Genomic DNA, 16,069 nt, shown 5'->3' with positions numbered 1-16,069 from the left:
GAATTCTATGCACCACGTTGGATCTGTTAGAACGCGAACAGTAGTAGACTGTTATCAGCACTGTTGTAAAGAGAATCGTCGTCTTCTTTTTTTTTTACCGACCGTTATCAAGCGGTCACCTCGAATGCACGTTATCAAAAGGGGGGGAAAAAGGAACGAGCGTACTCACCTTGCAGATCCTCGGGTCCCTCAGGTAGTCCATCCTGCGCGCGAACTTTGGGCAGCCGACAATAAGTGCTCCCGCCGATCCGGCACCTCCGGTCCCGACGGCGCCGTTCCTGGAACAGTGTTCGCAGCACTGAGTCTTTCCGCTCGCCAGACCCATGGTGGTGGTGGCGGTGGCAGCGGTCGGCCGCAATCAATCACAACGCACGTACTGCTCGCGGTAGCAGACAGAGAGGCCGCTTCTGCAACAATGTACGCGCGCTCGTCTCGAGAGCTCGCAAGACCTTCTTCAGCCGCTGACGACGCGAACGGCGAAACAATAAAAAACGCGCAGCGAAGAGGAACGCGTCTCTCCGGGAAAGACGCGGTTCTTCGTGCGCAGCCTCTGTCCACCGTTGACCGCAAGACACGACCGCGAGAGACGGCACGCCTCCAAGCACTGGTTTTTAACGAGAGCTAACGCCCCTGCGGTCCGTTCGCGACCGCACGCTGTTCAAGTTGAGCGTAAACGCCGAGATGGGAACTCCTGTCCGCCGAGTGGTCCAGCTGCGATCGACGGTAACGCTCCCGGAACATCAACCGCGTGGTTTCCCCCGCCGGACGGCAGAAAGCCCGGGTTTCCCGCTCGGCTTTGGAAAGAACTCGCCGACGGTGACTCCTTCTCCGCAGAGTAGGAGACGTTGACGCCGGGCTGGCCCCGCGAGTTGACAACCGTCTCCCTTGTCCGTCTGGACGCCTGGACAACGACGTACTCCGGTGGACGGACGTGGACGTGTACGAATGGTTTTTCGCCGACGGTGGTTGAGAGGAGCAGCGCGACGAGGCGCTTGCGCCGAGGAGCGCTGGCTGTTAACTGTGAGAGAAACGGACTGCACGTCGTCGACGGCGGTCCACGCTGGCGCGAGAACGAGGCTGGCCCCGCTGACTGCGTGCGGAACGAGAGAGAGGAGGAGACGAGCGGCCTTTAAAGAACTGCCGCTGGCTTTACGCGCCACGTAACTGCACGCACTCCCCGACACGGGGAACCCGCACTCTCTGTCTCTCTCTCTCTTTCCCTGGCTCTGTTTCTCAAGCGTGTAGAACGAAATACACCGCAAGACTATATGCTGCTGCTTCTGTTTGCAGTGTTCGGGGTGTCTAGGCGCGCATGTTGTACGGCCTCCGTGAGCCGAGTGCCCGCGGAAAGAGGGCACTTCTCTTCCTCGTGGACCCGTGTCGTACACGGTCTGCGGCTCGTTGTTCTCCCGTGCAGCCGTTTCGTGAGAACGCGCGTTCGCGTGGGAGACGCACGCGGCCACGCGTCGGCGCGTTAACGCTTCTGGACATCGGTACGACACGCGATGTGCGCTCCGTAATCGTGGCCCAAGGGTATAAACAGACATCCGCATGCACCGCTACCTGCCCGGACTAAGGAGAAATGAATGAATGAATGAATGAATGAATGAATGAATGAATGAATGAATGAATGAATGAATGAGTCATAATCTGTTTACGGTGGGTCATCCCCCTAGCCTCACTATGCTGAACACGCCAGTTCTTTCGTCCGACCACTGAAGCTGAGCAGCTAGCTCTGGGCGCCGCCATTTGTTTGGTGGGAGACATAATAGAGGTCGCTCATTGACACGCTGGGTCTGAATATTAGCGTCGAGCAAGGTCCGTCACTAATTGAAGTGTGGAAGAGAATCATCGCCTGTCACGCCGAAGTGAAGCATGGACATCATAACGCAAGACCAAATCTCACAAATGTCAATGCAACACTTAAAGACGCCTGGCACGTCATTTGAGCGGTGGGAGGTACAGCTGACCGGCGATACCCTGGCGGGACAAGAAGCTCTCGCCCAGCAAGTACGTCGAGCAGCCATGGCCAGTGGAGTCCTGGAATGAGGACACCACCCACTCGACCTCAAACTCAACCACCTCGACGGTTCGAATAAATGTTTTTTTTTTTCTCTCTCTCTCAATGCCTCAGTTCGTGCAGCGGGAAATAAATGCCACGAGCCGTTTCATATAGCTACAAAAGCTCATCACTTGCGGTAACTGTATATAGCGCCTATATAACTATACAGCGTGAGGATACATCAGCTAAATATATTTGCATTTGTGGTTATATTGCGGCAAACTCTTCTGGTGAGCTTTAGAAGAAGACGAAGGATAGTATAAGCAGGCGACCTGCTAGCCTGAGGCCGGCTGTTCACTGCCAGTGTATTTCTGACATCAAAGCTGTTGGGTCGATGTGGTACGCGACAATTTACGCGTTTAATTTGCGTTAAACATAGCACAAGGCAATGCGACCAGGGTTAGCACAGATAATTCATTTCCGAGAAGAAAGCCAACAAACTGATTGAAATTACAGCCTCATGCGAAACGCCACATAATCGTCTCATAAGAAAATAGGGAGAATGCGTGTGTGTCGCCGCCTAAAGCGTCACACCCACACACACGCACATTCGCTGCTTTGGTGATTTCCTGACATATCAATTCAGCACATATTGATTATAGACGGCGGTCTATGTATGTATGTATGTATGTATGTATGTATGTATGTATGTATGTATGTATGTATGTGTGTGTGTGTGTGTGTGTGTGTGTGTGTGTGTGTGTGTGTGTGTGTGTGTGTGTGTGTGTGTGTGTATGTATGTATGTATGTATGTATGTATGTATGTATGTATGTATGTACTGTTTGTATGTATGTGCGCACGTACGCACGCACGCACGCGAGTTTTGAGGCACAATCTAGTAGTAGTTTCAGTGTTTTATACGAAAACTGTACGATGACTGCATGTGTGTACGTGGGAAGCAGAAACTACTACTACGATCGCCGACATTCAGGCGATTCAGTAACACATCCTATGTATTACGCGATCGCTTAAACCCTTTACGATTGGCAGAAAAAAGGAAAGATGATTGTTTTTATTCTGGGAACTTCAATAAGGCTAAAAAGACAGGGACACAAATAAAAACAACAACACATGGCGCTATGTGCTGTCATTTTTATGTCCGTCACCGTCTATTTAACGCTATTGAGGTTCCATGCACGACGCACTAACTAGCTTCAACCAGTGCCATAGTCAATGTTTCTTATTCTCTGAGCAAGCGTGCTTTTATGCAATAATAGGACAGAATCCGGTCCTTTAAGCACAGATTTTAAAATGTGTAATTTTTACGTGCCAAAAAACACCGATCTGATACTGAAGCACGCCATGGCGGCGATGGGGGGGGGGGGGGGGGGGCTCCAGATTAATTTTGAGCTATTCAAAAGGCACAGCACGATTTGCAGTAAGACAAAGAAGCACAAACCACAGCACAACATACGCCCAATACATGGTGCACCAGCGGTGTTGCATGCTGCTTCCATATCGGAATGCAACCTGAAGCGGCGACCCCGAGTTCAGCAGCGCGACGCTTTATATACAGCCTATGGACTATACCGCAGTGGGCGGAATAAAAAAAAAATGTCTGCGGCACCCTTTCGCCCGCATTGTCCTCGTGCACTAAAACCGCCATCAGTCGTTGTCACTGGCACAGCAGTAATGTGACAAACGCGCTAAAGCAGTCTGACTCAACCCCGTCAGGGTTACGCGCTGCAGTCAATGAGGAGAGCTCGGCGGAAACATGCAGAAACCAAAGGTTAGATCGCACCTCTGCCTTCGGCCATGTGTCCAGCACTGCATTACGTTATTGCTTCTGCGCAGAATGCACCCAAAATGTGCGTTCACTGCAATTACGGGTGTAAGTAAACAGAACAAAACAAAATCTTTTATGAAATTATTTTTTTAAAGCTCGGGCCAGTGGTTATCGTCAGTGGCTGTTGTTCATTTACCTCTAGTGCTTGTGGTTATGGTTATAAACAACGCCAAGATCATAGGTAGCTGTCTCCTGCTCCTCAAATTACCGCTGCAACAGATGAACTTAAAAAGAAAAAAAAATGGCGACATGGTTATTTGTAGCTTAGCAGTTACGATGCCTCCGGGTGACTTCAGTCCACCACGCACAAACGCAACAACCCTGAACAATGCAGACGTTGCAATTTACTGTAAAGACGACAGCTCTACAGATTGAAGCAAGTCATTATGGGGCCGAGGACTCCCATTTCGTCTTGGGACGTTTGGTAAAAAAAAAATGAAAAGAAAAACAAATATTGTGGAGAAAACGCTTTTTCTTTTTCTATACGTGTTTCTTAATTAATATTTGATCTCCCTTGAGCGCCCGAAAAACACCTCCTCAATGAACCACTGATGTACCCCATAACTCTGCGCCCGCTTTCTTATAATCTGTCATATCATTCTGCCTCCCTTCATCGGATAAGCTCCGAGTGTTCTCCGCTGAGTGAGAAAATTCAAGACATTTCCTCCGCTTTCTCTCCCTTCGCTCAAATTGATAAATCTCATTCAGAGCCGTGGTAGCGCTTCCGAACGAACCTCATCGCCATTGAGGAATCGGCAAAGCATTACATTGCAGTTGCGTCCGTAGCGTTACATTTGCGTAAAATAACGTTCCAATTTCATCATTTTTCGTACAAATATTTGTGTGATTAGCGTTTTGCTTTTAGCATAACATTTTGAATTAATATTTGCGCGACCATCAAGAAAAGATTCGCTTAACACCGATTCCCAAGTAAATGTTGGATACGCCAATATTGTGTGTGTATATATATATATATATAAGAGAGAGAGAGAGAGAGAGAGAGAGAGAGAGAGATGCCCAAATAAGAATATTACGAAAGGTACCCACCCGTAAAAGTGAACCGGCAATATGCGTCAGTCAGCCCCGCATACAATCTGGCTTTCGCTCCGCATCCCTATCAGCTGTACACCTCGTGCGCGCAAAATCACTTCAGCCAGCTAGGTTTTGAGCGCCGAGCGTTGTTACTCCACGAAGCCCCAGACCCCGAGGCGCGCATACAGGAGGGCGCGTTCAGCAACCTGCAGCATGTCGCTGTTCGCGCTCTGCGCAGCTGCGATCGCAGCTGTGGTACGCGTGCGTCCTGCTCGTGCAGCGACGGGGCCTCGGTGCCGAACACTAATCAAAGGCCAGGGCAATGAACGCGTGTTACATTGGAATCCACACCTGCTTCCACGAACAAACAGATCCACAGCCCTCACGGTCGATGTACTATCGGGTCGACAGTTCTTGTGGAACGCCTCGTTATAATTCACGCTGACGTGGCCGCTTGAATTCGGCATCAAGACCTCCGGAGGCTAATCCTTCAATGACAGGCAACTGCGCAACTCGTCGTATCGGCCTTTTTTTTTTTCACACAAAGTGGAAGGTGCCAGGAAGTTATAATACACCGAATTAAAATACTAATTAGGCGTTCCCTGGGAGATGTATACGGCGTTATTAGCAGAGCGCGCTAGAAGTTTTCTAGCACACGTTCACCGTGGAATGCGTGCATCAAACATAGCGAACATAGTTTACGGGGTCAGCAGTGTAAGGTGGACGCCGCACAAACAAATCTCGGCCGGGATAATGCAGCCATTCCATTCCAGTGCTTCTCTTTTTCGCTCTTCGTCAGTGGTCCGTGCATGTTACCAACGGGTTCGGCCGGCTGTGAATCACAGGAAAGGAATAGAAACGAGCGGTACCAATGGCTACATTATACGAGCCCTGATACAAACTGTAAAACAGAACTAAAATTAATAACAAGTTAGTACAAACCGAACTACTACATGTGCCCGCGATTTCTATCTGTTTGTTTTCATAATCCTAAATGTTCTTTTTTTGCTGCTGTTGCTCTAGTCAGACGGAACGGCAATAAAAATACAGTTCTTTTCTTTCTTCTTTTTTTTCTTTTCTTTGAGAAGCACCAAGTACCTGCTATGATCGTGCCAGGAAACGTGTTAGGCATGATGAAATAACCGCCTAGATCCGAATAAACGGTTTTTGTTATCGTTTCTATTCGAATTTAGTTGTATTGCGCATAGAGTTCCCTACAATGTAAAAGGGACGAAGGGGGCAAAAACAGCGCGAAGGACAGGCCGGAAGCAAAGACGACGTACACAGCGATGGCTGACGACCACTCTTTATTGCATTTTTTTTCAGGGGCTCAGTCCCAAGTTACTTGGAAGATCCCTGCAGAAACTGTGGTTGCACAAATTCTCTTGAAAAATGTACGCTCCTGCAACGCAACCCAGAGCAACGTGCTCGTGAAATACGTGAAGCTTGCCTAATATACGAACCTGGTGATTCGTGTGTAAGTGTGCCCTCTGTATCCTTACATTGCAGCGAAATACGCTACTTATATGATGTCTGATAAACTGCAGACAACCTACGTATTGCAACTAAAATGCAATAAAGAGTGGTTATCAATCAGCGCTTTTGTACGTCGTCTCTGCTTTCGTCCTATCCTTCGCGCTGTTTTTACCCCTTTCAATATTAAAGTTGTCCCACGGCACGATTCGAACACAGGACCTCTAGCATATAAAAGTCCGATATTGAAACCATAACGCCACGGACGCTTTTTATTTCTTTAATGCCGACAAAACTCAGAGCACGTAATTACACCCAAGCGGAAATGCCAAAGGAATTACAATACTTCGAACGCGACCACCACAAGAGCTGGACTTGTTTAAATTATAAAGGTTTCGTGTGCAGTACGTGCAGTTTCTACACGTGGCACCCAGTCCGAAACAGAGCTATGTGTTTTAGGTACTTCGAGGAAACATTGTTGCAACCTCGCGAAAATACTCGCGGAGAGCTTTTGCATCAACATCATTGTGGCGAAAAGCCAACCGAGATCTACATATTCTGTGCAGGTCTGCAGCGCCATTAGTACATCAAAAGGTGCACCGTCATCATTTATTTTACTGCTGAATACCTTGCGCATCGAGAAGCGGCATATACCGCCCTTATGAATTTCTCGCGGACAAGCGAGCACGTTGACACGCACGGCGCGTTTCGATTCGACTACCTCGACAGGCTGAACCGCTGCATGCAGTTAGTAGTGATTGTGCACGTTTGCAGAGTATTGTGCACTCGGAAAACTATAGATCGCTGTGAAATTTAAGGCTATAGAAAAGCGGTACTAAATAAAGCCACAAGAGCGTATCAGGCCACAAGCACGAAGATCAGACAAATCAATGCACTACCCACCGTTTCCATGATGGCTGAACCATTGCAGCGCCAGAGTTCCTTCCAGTAATGCTTATAGAAAACTCTATGGTATTGGCTACTTGATCCCTATCTCCCAAAACTGTGCACCGTGCATGTTGCTATTCTTACCCGCTTGCGTTGCGTGGCCACGTCGGTGCAGGTGTATAGCTACGCCTGGCCAGCGCGACGTATAACGCGGCCATAAAAACAAAAGAAATGAGACGCATAAAAATAGACGGGAAATGTGCCGTCTCCATTTCATGCGTCTCCTTACTTTAGTTGGGGTGACGTCGGGTCGCCCGTGCAGGCATGAACTTAGCAAATTTTTCGCGAGTTGCTGCGCTAAAACGGTCGAAATTTGAGGAGACACGTCGAAATCCGTGACGTCACACTGGTATAGCTAAGCTACAGTTTCGACACAAGATTCAAGAAAGTTAGCCTGAACTATACTAATCACAATCTTTGAAAGTACGTACTGCCCTAGGCTAAATTCATGTTATGGTTCTCTCTGGCGTTCCCTTAACATACGCAGTCAAAAAGATGCTCGCCGCGCTGGATGTCCTCTTCTAGGTAACCCATGTATAGAACGGAACGGAACAGAACAGCCTGCGGGCTTATGCAGCCGCCCGGAACCCCCCTGATGCGGTCACTTCTGCTCGATGATCTGACATCGGACCTGCGACCTACTTCTCTGGCTCAAAGGCTGAGCCAACGCCGGCGTCTTTTGCTTTTAAATGTAGACCAAGGCCGCCGCGTCAATAGCCCTCCACTGTTTTTCAGTGCGCTAATTTTGGCGCGCCAAGCGATTTTGCATCAGTCGGCCATGCGGTGGGCGTAAACTAAGAGCGCCAGGGACACGATCCGCCGTCTCAATGTCACTTTTTTGCTTGAGCTGCTAGAAGTCTATATTCGTGGATACTGGAAAAAATTTACCCCTCTATACGTAGAAGTCTGTCTGCAAGTTACACGTAGTCTTTGAGATAAATGCGGGAAGAATTTGCTGATTCAGAAAATAATGAAGACTAGGCTGCTCTACATTAGAGGTAGTATTGCGCCATACTGGTCAAATAGTACCGCATTGGTGGCAGTAATATTGATGCCCTCTCGATAGACCGCCGACAGCAACGCCCTTATCTCCGGCGAAATTTACACTAGACTTCGCAGGGAACGAGGAATAAAAATAGCAAACGCAAATAAATATTTCCCCTGCAGAAAAGAATTCCAGTTAAGCAATAAACAAACAGTTAATGAGCTCAGAAGAATGGAACAAATGACGTAAAAACACAGAAGATATCAAGTACATTTCCTCAAGAGAAATACTGCGTACTGCAATAAACACAAAGCAAATATACTGTGGTAAATACAATGGAAAAGCAAGAAGAAACGGAGGAAACAGCTATTATATTTCCTCCAGAAAAGAATAATGGTTGTATACCGTAAATACAAAACTTATATATTATGGTCAATATAAAGGACAAGTAAAAGGAGATAGATAGACAGCCTACTTTCATTAATCAATACAACGAACGAGTTAATGGAACGTAAACACAGGAAACAGAAACTACAAAGGAAAAGAAAGAAAGAAGAAAGTCAAATCTATTTTCGTGTGGACACGAAAGTAAAAACAAGAAGAAACGGAAATAAAAGCACAGAGCATGTGGGTTGAGTTCAAATACTCTGCTTGTTAGTGTTTATGAATATTGCGTGTGCTGATTCCTGGCGACCTTTCTTCGCTTTCTCTTTATTTTATGTTCAGTTAATCCAAGAACAACGGCGTGCAAATACGATGCGCTGCACTGGCAGATAGGTGAAGCAAACACCTCAATACAAGAGAACCACAAACTGCGCGTGCTCTGTGCATGCAACTGGCGAACTGGTAGCCGTATAGTGCAGCTGCCACTTTTGGGAACTTCTGCCGTGAGCTGCGCTGTAGAGGACGATCGCAGGAACATCGTGGACAAGAAAGAGGCTGAAGTATAGATCCGGGCGTTGAGATGGGACGACAACAACGCGGACCGTGGCTGCACGGTTCAGTGCTTTCTTTTTGTTTTCTTTTTTCTTTCTTTCTTTTTTTTTTTGTCCCCTCTGTACACTGGTTCGAAGCACAATGCGTGCCGCTTGGATAAACGTTTTCGAATTACCGCGATTGCCGCAAATTTAGCAATAGCTTTTTTCGAGAATGAGCTATCGGAAAGCAGCCGATGCAGCTTGATAAGAGTAACGGCGTTTTTCTCTGTACGACGTGCAGTTTACGAATGTAGTGCGCAGATACGGAGACATTTTCATGTACGTATAGAAGATGCTTAATCAGCGGGAATGTGTGTGCCTGCATATAGTGGGATAAGCTTCCACGCCTTGACAGCAGCATAGTTATTTCTTTCCCTCAAGTAAGTACTACTAGACTGGCGGTGAGTAAACCGTGACACAGCAGATCATTATGGTATTTAGTAAATTACAACTCCAAACTTCTAGTCTTTAACAAAGAAACAAGACAGCATGCAAGTGAGGTTTTCTTTATAGTTTATAGCTATTAAAATATAAGCAGATGAGGGCACTGATGCTTCGGAACGATGGACGAGGACAGTTTGTGCTAAACACCTCGGCGATCTTCCTTGCGCTCATGCGCCTGGCGCAGAACCTTTCACCAAATAAACTCAGACAAAATTGTTCAAATCAGGCACATTGCGTCCCACGGGATTGATGTTTAGTAATATAAGAGCGCGTTCTGCTCTGCTTGGAGACGCCAAACGTGCGTTGAACCATGGCACACCAAAAAAGCCCTTTCCTGTGCCGTTTGCAGGCCGTTGTCACCGCGTACTGAGAAGATGATGGCATCCATTAGTGACCGTGTACGCTTTACTGTTTGTCTAGTAATTTCAGCGAGCTGGCCTACTGGCTGCAGCGGAAGTGTTTATTCCGCTGACAAGGGAGTACATCGATAGTTGCAAGTATAGCGATCTGTTGTGTGTGTTTCTCTTCTGTCTGTCCCGCCAAAGCGTCGCGCAATCCAACTTCTAACTTCAACAGAAACGCTCGTTCTGCGGTGCTCCCAAAAACGTTTCCGCCGCGGAACACAAATGGCATGGCCGAGTTCAGAAGTGCAAGCGTCTCTTCCGAGGTTGCCGCATAGTTATCGGCACGTGCCTATCGTCTATCCCCATTCTCGCTCATCAGGCAACCCATGAGCTGTTACGATGTTCTCGTGGGGTGCGCCGACTGGAAAATAATTACTTCGAAGAATCACTTGTGTGTTGAGCACCCGTTTGCACCCTATACATGTTTGAACCGTTTCGTAGTGAGCCGGTAACCGTTATTGTTTTTTTTTTTTGGTTTAGGTTCGGTTTAGGTTCAGGTATGTTCTAAGGATATCGGTTAGGGTTAGGGCTCAGTTCCGGATAGAATTCCTGTTCGGATTCAATTTTCGGCACATGCAAGTTCGGGCTCTGTTCGACACCCTGATTGGAAGCACTTCAAGTAAAGCTGAACCGTCCTCACGCCTTGTCTATTGTGTATACAGCTACCACGCGTGAATCTCGCGGCTGTTCAGTTACCTGCCTCGGGACCATTCTGTACTGATCCGGAGCAGTGAGAATTTCCAGGGAGAACACATCTACGGTATTCAAAAGCATACAACAGCTAAAATTTAGCCCGAGGGGGTGCAGGTTTACCATCCATTAATTGCTCTAGGAGTCATATTATATGTGTGTATCACCTATCTCAACAAACATATTGTTCGGTCGTCAGCCAGGCAAACATCTGTAGCTTTTCATTGAGCCAGCTCCTCTGATTTCCATGAAGGCGCACATGCGCTGAAGTTGAATAGGCTTGAATTCGAATGTTCCCTATAATGCTGGTGGCCCAGTAGAAAAAGTGGCAGTACTTGTTGAAATCGTGCAACAAGGGACGCCCGACGCTGCTAGTCGCGTCAGCCACAGAGGTTGAATTTGCATGTTATGTGATACTGTATCTCGTTGTCTGTGCGTATGTAAGTGGAACCTAAACCTCACAGGAACAGCGACCTGACAACTTCAGCTAGTAATTTGATTTCGGCAAATGAAAACCTAAACACTCTAAAGCTTATCAAAAATACTGGCAAGATCCAAATCGCCCTAAATTATGCACTAGCTGTGACACTTGTTTTTATTGCCCAGTTGTGGTTTTGATACCTGCGAGCTAGACGCCACATGACGTCACGATACATTGACTCTCTCCGTTCCTGGGATTGCTACAGCTGCGACCAGGGAGCGAAGCTTGGAGAAATACGCGGGCCGCTCTAGTTTATTATTATTATTATTATTATTATTATTATTATTATTATTATTATTATTATTATTATTATTATTATTATTATTATTATTATAGAAACGTTATCATAGCTAGTGTTATTGGTGCGCAACACCAGCAAGCTTCGCTCTCTCTGATGGCGTCATGATGATGTCGATGGCCTCGGGTCCGCCATTCTGAGATTAAATTTTAGCGTTAAACTAAGGTATAAGCGTTTCCCAGCCTCTGCACTCGCCAAGCGTTATCCTTGCACACACGAGGAGCGCACGTGGTAGAGTTTCTACAGCGTCAACAATCCGCGTCAGTGCTTCCTTTAGCGCCGACTAACAAGCCACGTGAGATTCTACACGGCTTATTATTTCCCGTGACACTGCGGCATGTGAAGACGCCGGATGATTCGAACAGCTTTGTCACAGCTGTGTGTTAGTGGGGCTATATATAGCAAAGGCTACTTATAGTGGTGCTTTCAGGTCTGGCTGACACGTGCTTGAGGGACGACCTCCTCTCTCTATTGTGTTCTTGACATGCACCTCTCGGATATCAGAAGACGAATAACCGACGTCACGCGCTGAATGGCTCCTTGGATGTTATATAACAGTACTCTGTGGTCGTGGTCCTGCCTCGGTAGTCGGTGTACTCTGCCACTGCTGCACCAGTCGTTGCCTGATAGTGGCCTCAGCACCAGTTGCACTCATCCAAAGGAAGGCGGCAGGCAGTTGGCATAACGACAGATAGAGAGATAGGCTACTGAAAGCACTTGAGGGTATCTAAGTTGTGGTTCAGTACTGCCTTGTCGCTGTCACAACAAATCTCCGTCAGCCGCGGCTCTGTAGGCTGAATTAAATGGAAAGTTGTTTCTGAGAAAGCATCGTTGCTTTGTGCTCTGAGCTGAAAAATCGAAACGTATTGAGCCAGAGCACTGAAGCGACATAACTGCTTCATATTGTCGTGAAATCTTTGAGTCGTTGACGAATAGTCAGAAGAATGCCGTCCCTCGTCTCACTGCCTTGATACCATTGTCCTTGAACAAAGGAAAACAAGTTTTTCAGAGCACAAACATTTTTCTTCGTTCATGTACCGCGATATCAAGGCAACGAGAGTCTTTAATGATGCTCTGGCATATTGTAATTCCAGAGACTCGTATAATTAATCTAACTTCGTAGTCTTGCGCGGCCCCGCGATAACCAACGCTGCAGATTACCATTAATATAACGACGCGACAGACCTCGGGGAGTGGGCTATGCGCGTTTGCTGTCTGATTAACCACGCTTCTACAATACAAACACAGACACAGCACCCGAGCTGACGCTACGTCCTTTCATCTGGAGTCATTTGCATATTATATGCGATAAAAAATCGGGCGTCGAATGTCGCTTGAGGCGATTCTGACGCATTAATTTACCGTGTTGTCAAAGCGCCAAGGAACAAACGTATGGTCTTGGTGATGGGAGCAGACAGAAGACTCGGCGGAAAAGCGGGGAAAATATTCTGCCGAGAGTGATTGAGCGAAATTAGCTTACGTGAAATACTTCGTGTAAACAGAGGAAAGGAGAACTAGACGTACTACTACATGAAAAAAAAAATCATTCTGCGTCACCTGCGTCTTCTGCTATACTAGGTGCTTTAGTTAACACTCTGTCCATGATAAAGAAGCAAGTCACTCAAAGCAAAACGACAACAATCTTTGCTAGCCGGAATTGAATTCAGTGTCGAACGTACGAAATTGTGCGATAATCACCAATGAGATTCTTCTTTATACACTAAATTTTAATGACATAACTGTGCGCGAGACATGGAACGAGTGACCACACAAACAAAAACGACCAACTATATCTCTAACCTCTCGTCCCGTGTTTGGCGATAAATACGACATTAATTACAGCCATCGACTCGCACAACCTTTCACGTGCGTAACTTCTACTCATTCTTAGGTTAACAACTTTAGGACACACATTAAGAATGTGTAACTAGAGCTCTACTGGTCGCTCCAAATAATATGATTTCGCTCCTGCACGCCTGCGAATGCTTTTCTGCGAGCGACAGAGTGATAAACAGCGTTACCCTCACTGTGCGTAATAGAGCCTTAAAGTGAACGCTATCCACCATTATAAGGTCAGTTTACATTGGAAAAATATTGTTTCAAAGCCTGATAGGTGCAGCCTCTCTCTCCCTCTCTTTCTCTCACACACACACGTTTCAGAGTAAACTGACATACAAGCGCGCAGCCGCTTTTATGGGCGTCCAAACCTGGGCAATATATACTAGAGGGTCCAAATACTAGATAAAGTAATAACGCAGTGAAATATGTAAGTCTAAGTGTGACACCGGACCGTCGGGTACACACATGAAAAAAACAGTTGCAAGTCACGCGGCGGCAAACCACTGCATTAGCCACACATTTCGCATGCCTATAAATGGAGTAACAGTAGTGAGATAGTAAGTACTGCATAGCGAGAAGTTGTTAGCTAGACTAAGTATGACATTGTTGCATTAAAATACACAATGTCATGAGCGACACGCAATCATCGTTATAACATAGAAAAACATGACACTTTGACGACGTCGATCGGGGCGAAATGCAAGAACGCCCGTGTCCCGTGCATTGGGGGCACGTTAAGGAACCCCAGGTGGTCAAAATTAATCCGAAGTCCCACTACAGCGTGTCTCATAATCAAATCTTGGTTTTGGCACATAAAACCCCAGACCTTATTTTTAACTTTCGCTATGCTCTCGCTAGTACCAGAAAGTACAGTGTTAAATTTATGCATTAGAAAAGATTCCCGTACTTCCCGGTCATGGTGTGATTTAAAACGTGATTGTAATATTGTTACTTTGTATCTTCAAATGAATGACCCGAGAGTCGAACATGTTTAGACAATGGAAGACACGACAAGCTGTTAGTGTGTGACTTGTGGTTGTTAAAACGGATGCAAAAGGATGTTTCGGTCTGAACGATGCATTGCATATGACACATCGAACACTCAAGTAAGTAGATGACGTTGGTGCTGTCGCAAGTAAAATTGCCATTGATTAAAAAAAATATAAATGCTGTGCTTTCAGTCTTAGATGCAGTCATATGTACACAAACTTTACAACGCGGTTTATTGCAGGAATGGCAACCGGCAGGGACAGAGGCTGTAGTCTTAGACGAGATTACCATACCGTGCAGGTTCCGGGAGCGGCGATAAACCACTCTTGGCGTTTCGTTGAAAATGCTCTTGAGGCGATCGCTCTGAGTAATGTTATAATCGTTCTTGGCGACGTGGGATAAATTTGGAAGAGAAGCTGAATGAGTTAGGATAAGATTAGTGCGTGAGTTCGGCGCCTATTACTTGTCGGCGCTGATGAGATCTTTACGGTCGAGGCTGTCGGCCCGCTTGAGCGTGTCGTCAATAATTTGTGAAGGATATTTCTGTTGAGTTAGAGCTTTACGAAGCTGGTCACATTTGCGGATGAATTCGCTATCTTCCGAACAAGTTCATTTGAACCGTATGTTACGTGACTGTAAGAATGGAATTTTGTTTTACACAGTGTTTGACATGACTGATTTTAAAATGCAGGTATCGTTGTCTGTCAGTGGGCTTTCTGTAACGCTTAGTCCTTAAGTTACCATTGCACAGCGATACTGTGACGTCAAGAAATATTATGCTAAGTGATGAGTAAGAACGGGAAAAGGAAGTTGTCGGTTCTGCATTACTGAACTCATTAATGAAGGAAAGCAATTCAGCTTCACCATGGTGCCAAATTAAGGAGATATCATCAATGAAGCGCTTGTAATAAGTTTATTATATTAAAATTTATACAGGCTACACGCCCGTGTCGGCACGTCCGTGTCACCACGGGCACAACCGTGCCTGTGGCGACAGTGGACCCGGACTGTGCCTTCGCGTCAAATGACAGCATCGCGAATGGTCTGCGTTGCGGGAGAGAAAGGCGATCGCAGGCAATCAATCAATCAATCAATCAATCAATCAATCAATCAATCAATCAATCAATCAATCAATCAATCAATCAATCAATCAATCAATCAACAAATCAAATTGATTGATTATTCAACTGATTGATTTATTTATTTATTTATTTATTTATTTATTGATTGATTGATTGATTGATTGATTGATTGATTGATTGATTGATTGATTGATTGATTGATTGATTGATTGATTGATTGATTGATTGATTGATTGCGCCCGCGTGCGAGAGTTCAGTTGTGCTAAGGTTGAAACGCAGGGGAGCGAATTCACTTCATCAGTGACTACAACGGTCTGTGCACGTAGCGAGTGTGTGCTTTAATCCTGTAGTATTAGCCAAACGTATCGTACATTCTATGCCGAGTTTGATACCTCACAGTTCAGATTTAAGAGCGAAGAACTTAACACAGTGCATATAGTGGCGTTGTTGATATGCTGGAGCAAGTTTCCAGTTGTGGATAGCTTGACAAATAAATACAAAATTAATTACTCACTACGCTAACAAAATTTTAACTCAACTACCACTTCTTTCTCTCTTCTTTTTTTTTATGTGTGTG

At 46.1% G+C, this 16,069-nt stretch overlaps 1 protein-coding gene across 3 annotated transcripts in view; it reads right to left on the bottom strand.

Moving 5' to 3' along the window:
- LOC126522403 (NADP-dependent malic enzyme-like) overlaps positions 1 to 16,069 on the bottom strand; it is a 168,853-nt gene that overhangs the window by 72,386 nt on the left and 80,398 nt on the right. For all 3 annotated transcript variants that reach the window (XM_050171152.3, XM_055066400.2, XM_050171155.3), the window contains exon 2: positions 170 to 278. In XM_050171152.3, coding sequence (XP_050027109.1) covers positions 170 to 278 — 109 coding nt within the window. The remainder of the gene's footprint in view (positions 1 to 169; positions 279 to 16,069) is intronic.

Source organism: Dermacentor andersoni, chromosome 6 (assembly GCF_023375885.2).
Source record: "Dermacentor andersoni chromosome 6, qqDerAnde1_hic_scaffold, whole genome shotgun sequence".
NCBI lineage: Eukaryota > Metazoa > Arthropoda > Arachnida > Ixodida > Ixodidae > Dermacentor > Dermacentor andersoni.
This window is presented reverse-complemented; position numbering and strand designations above follow the sequence as displayed.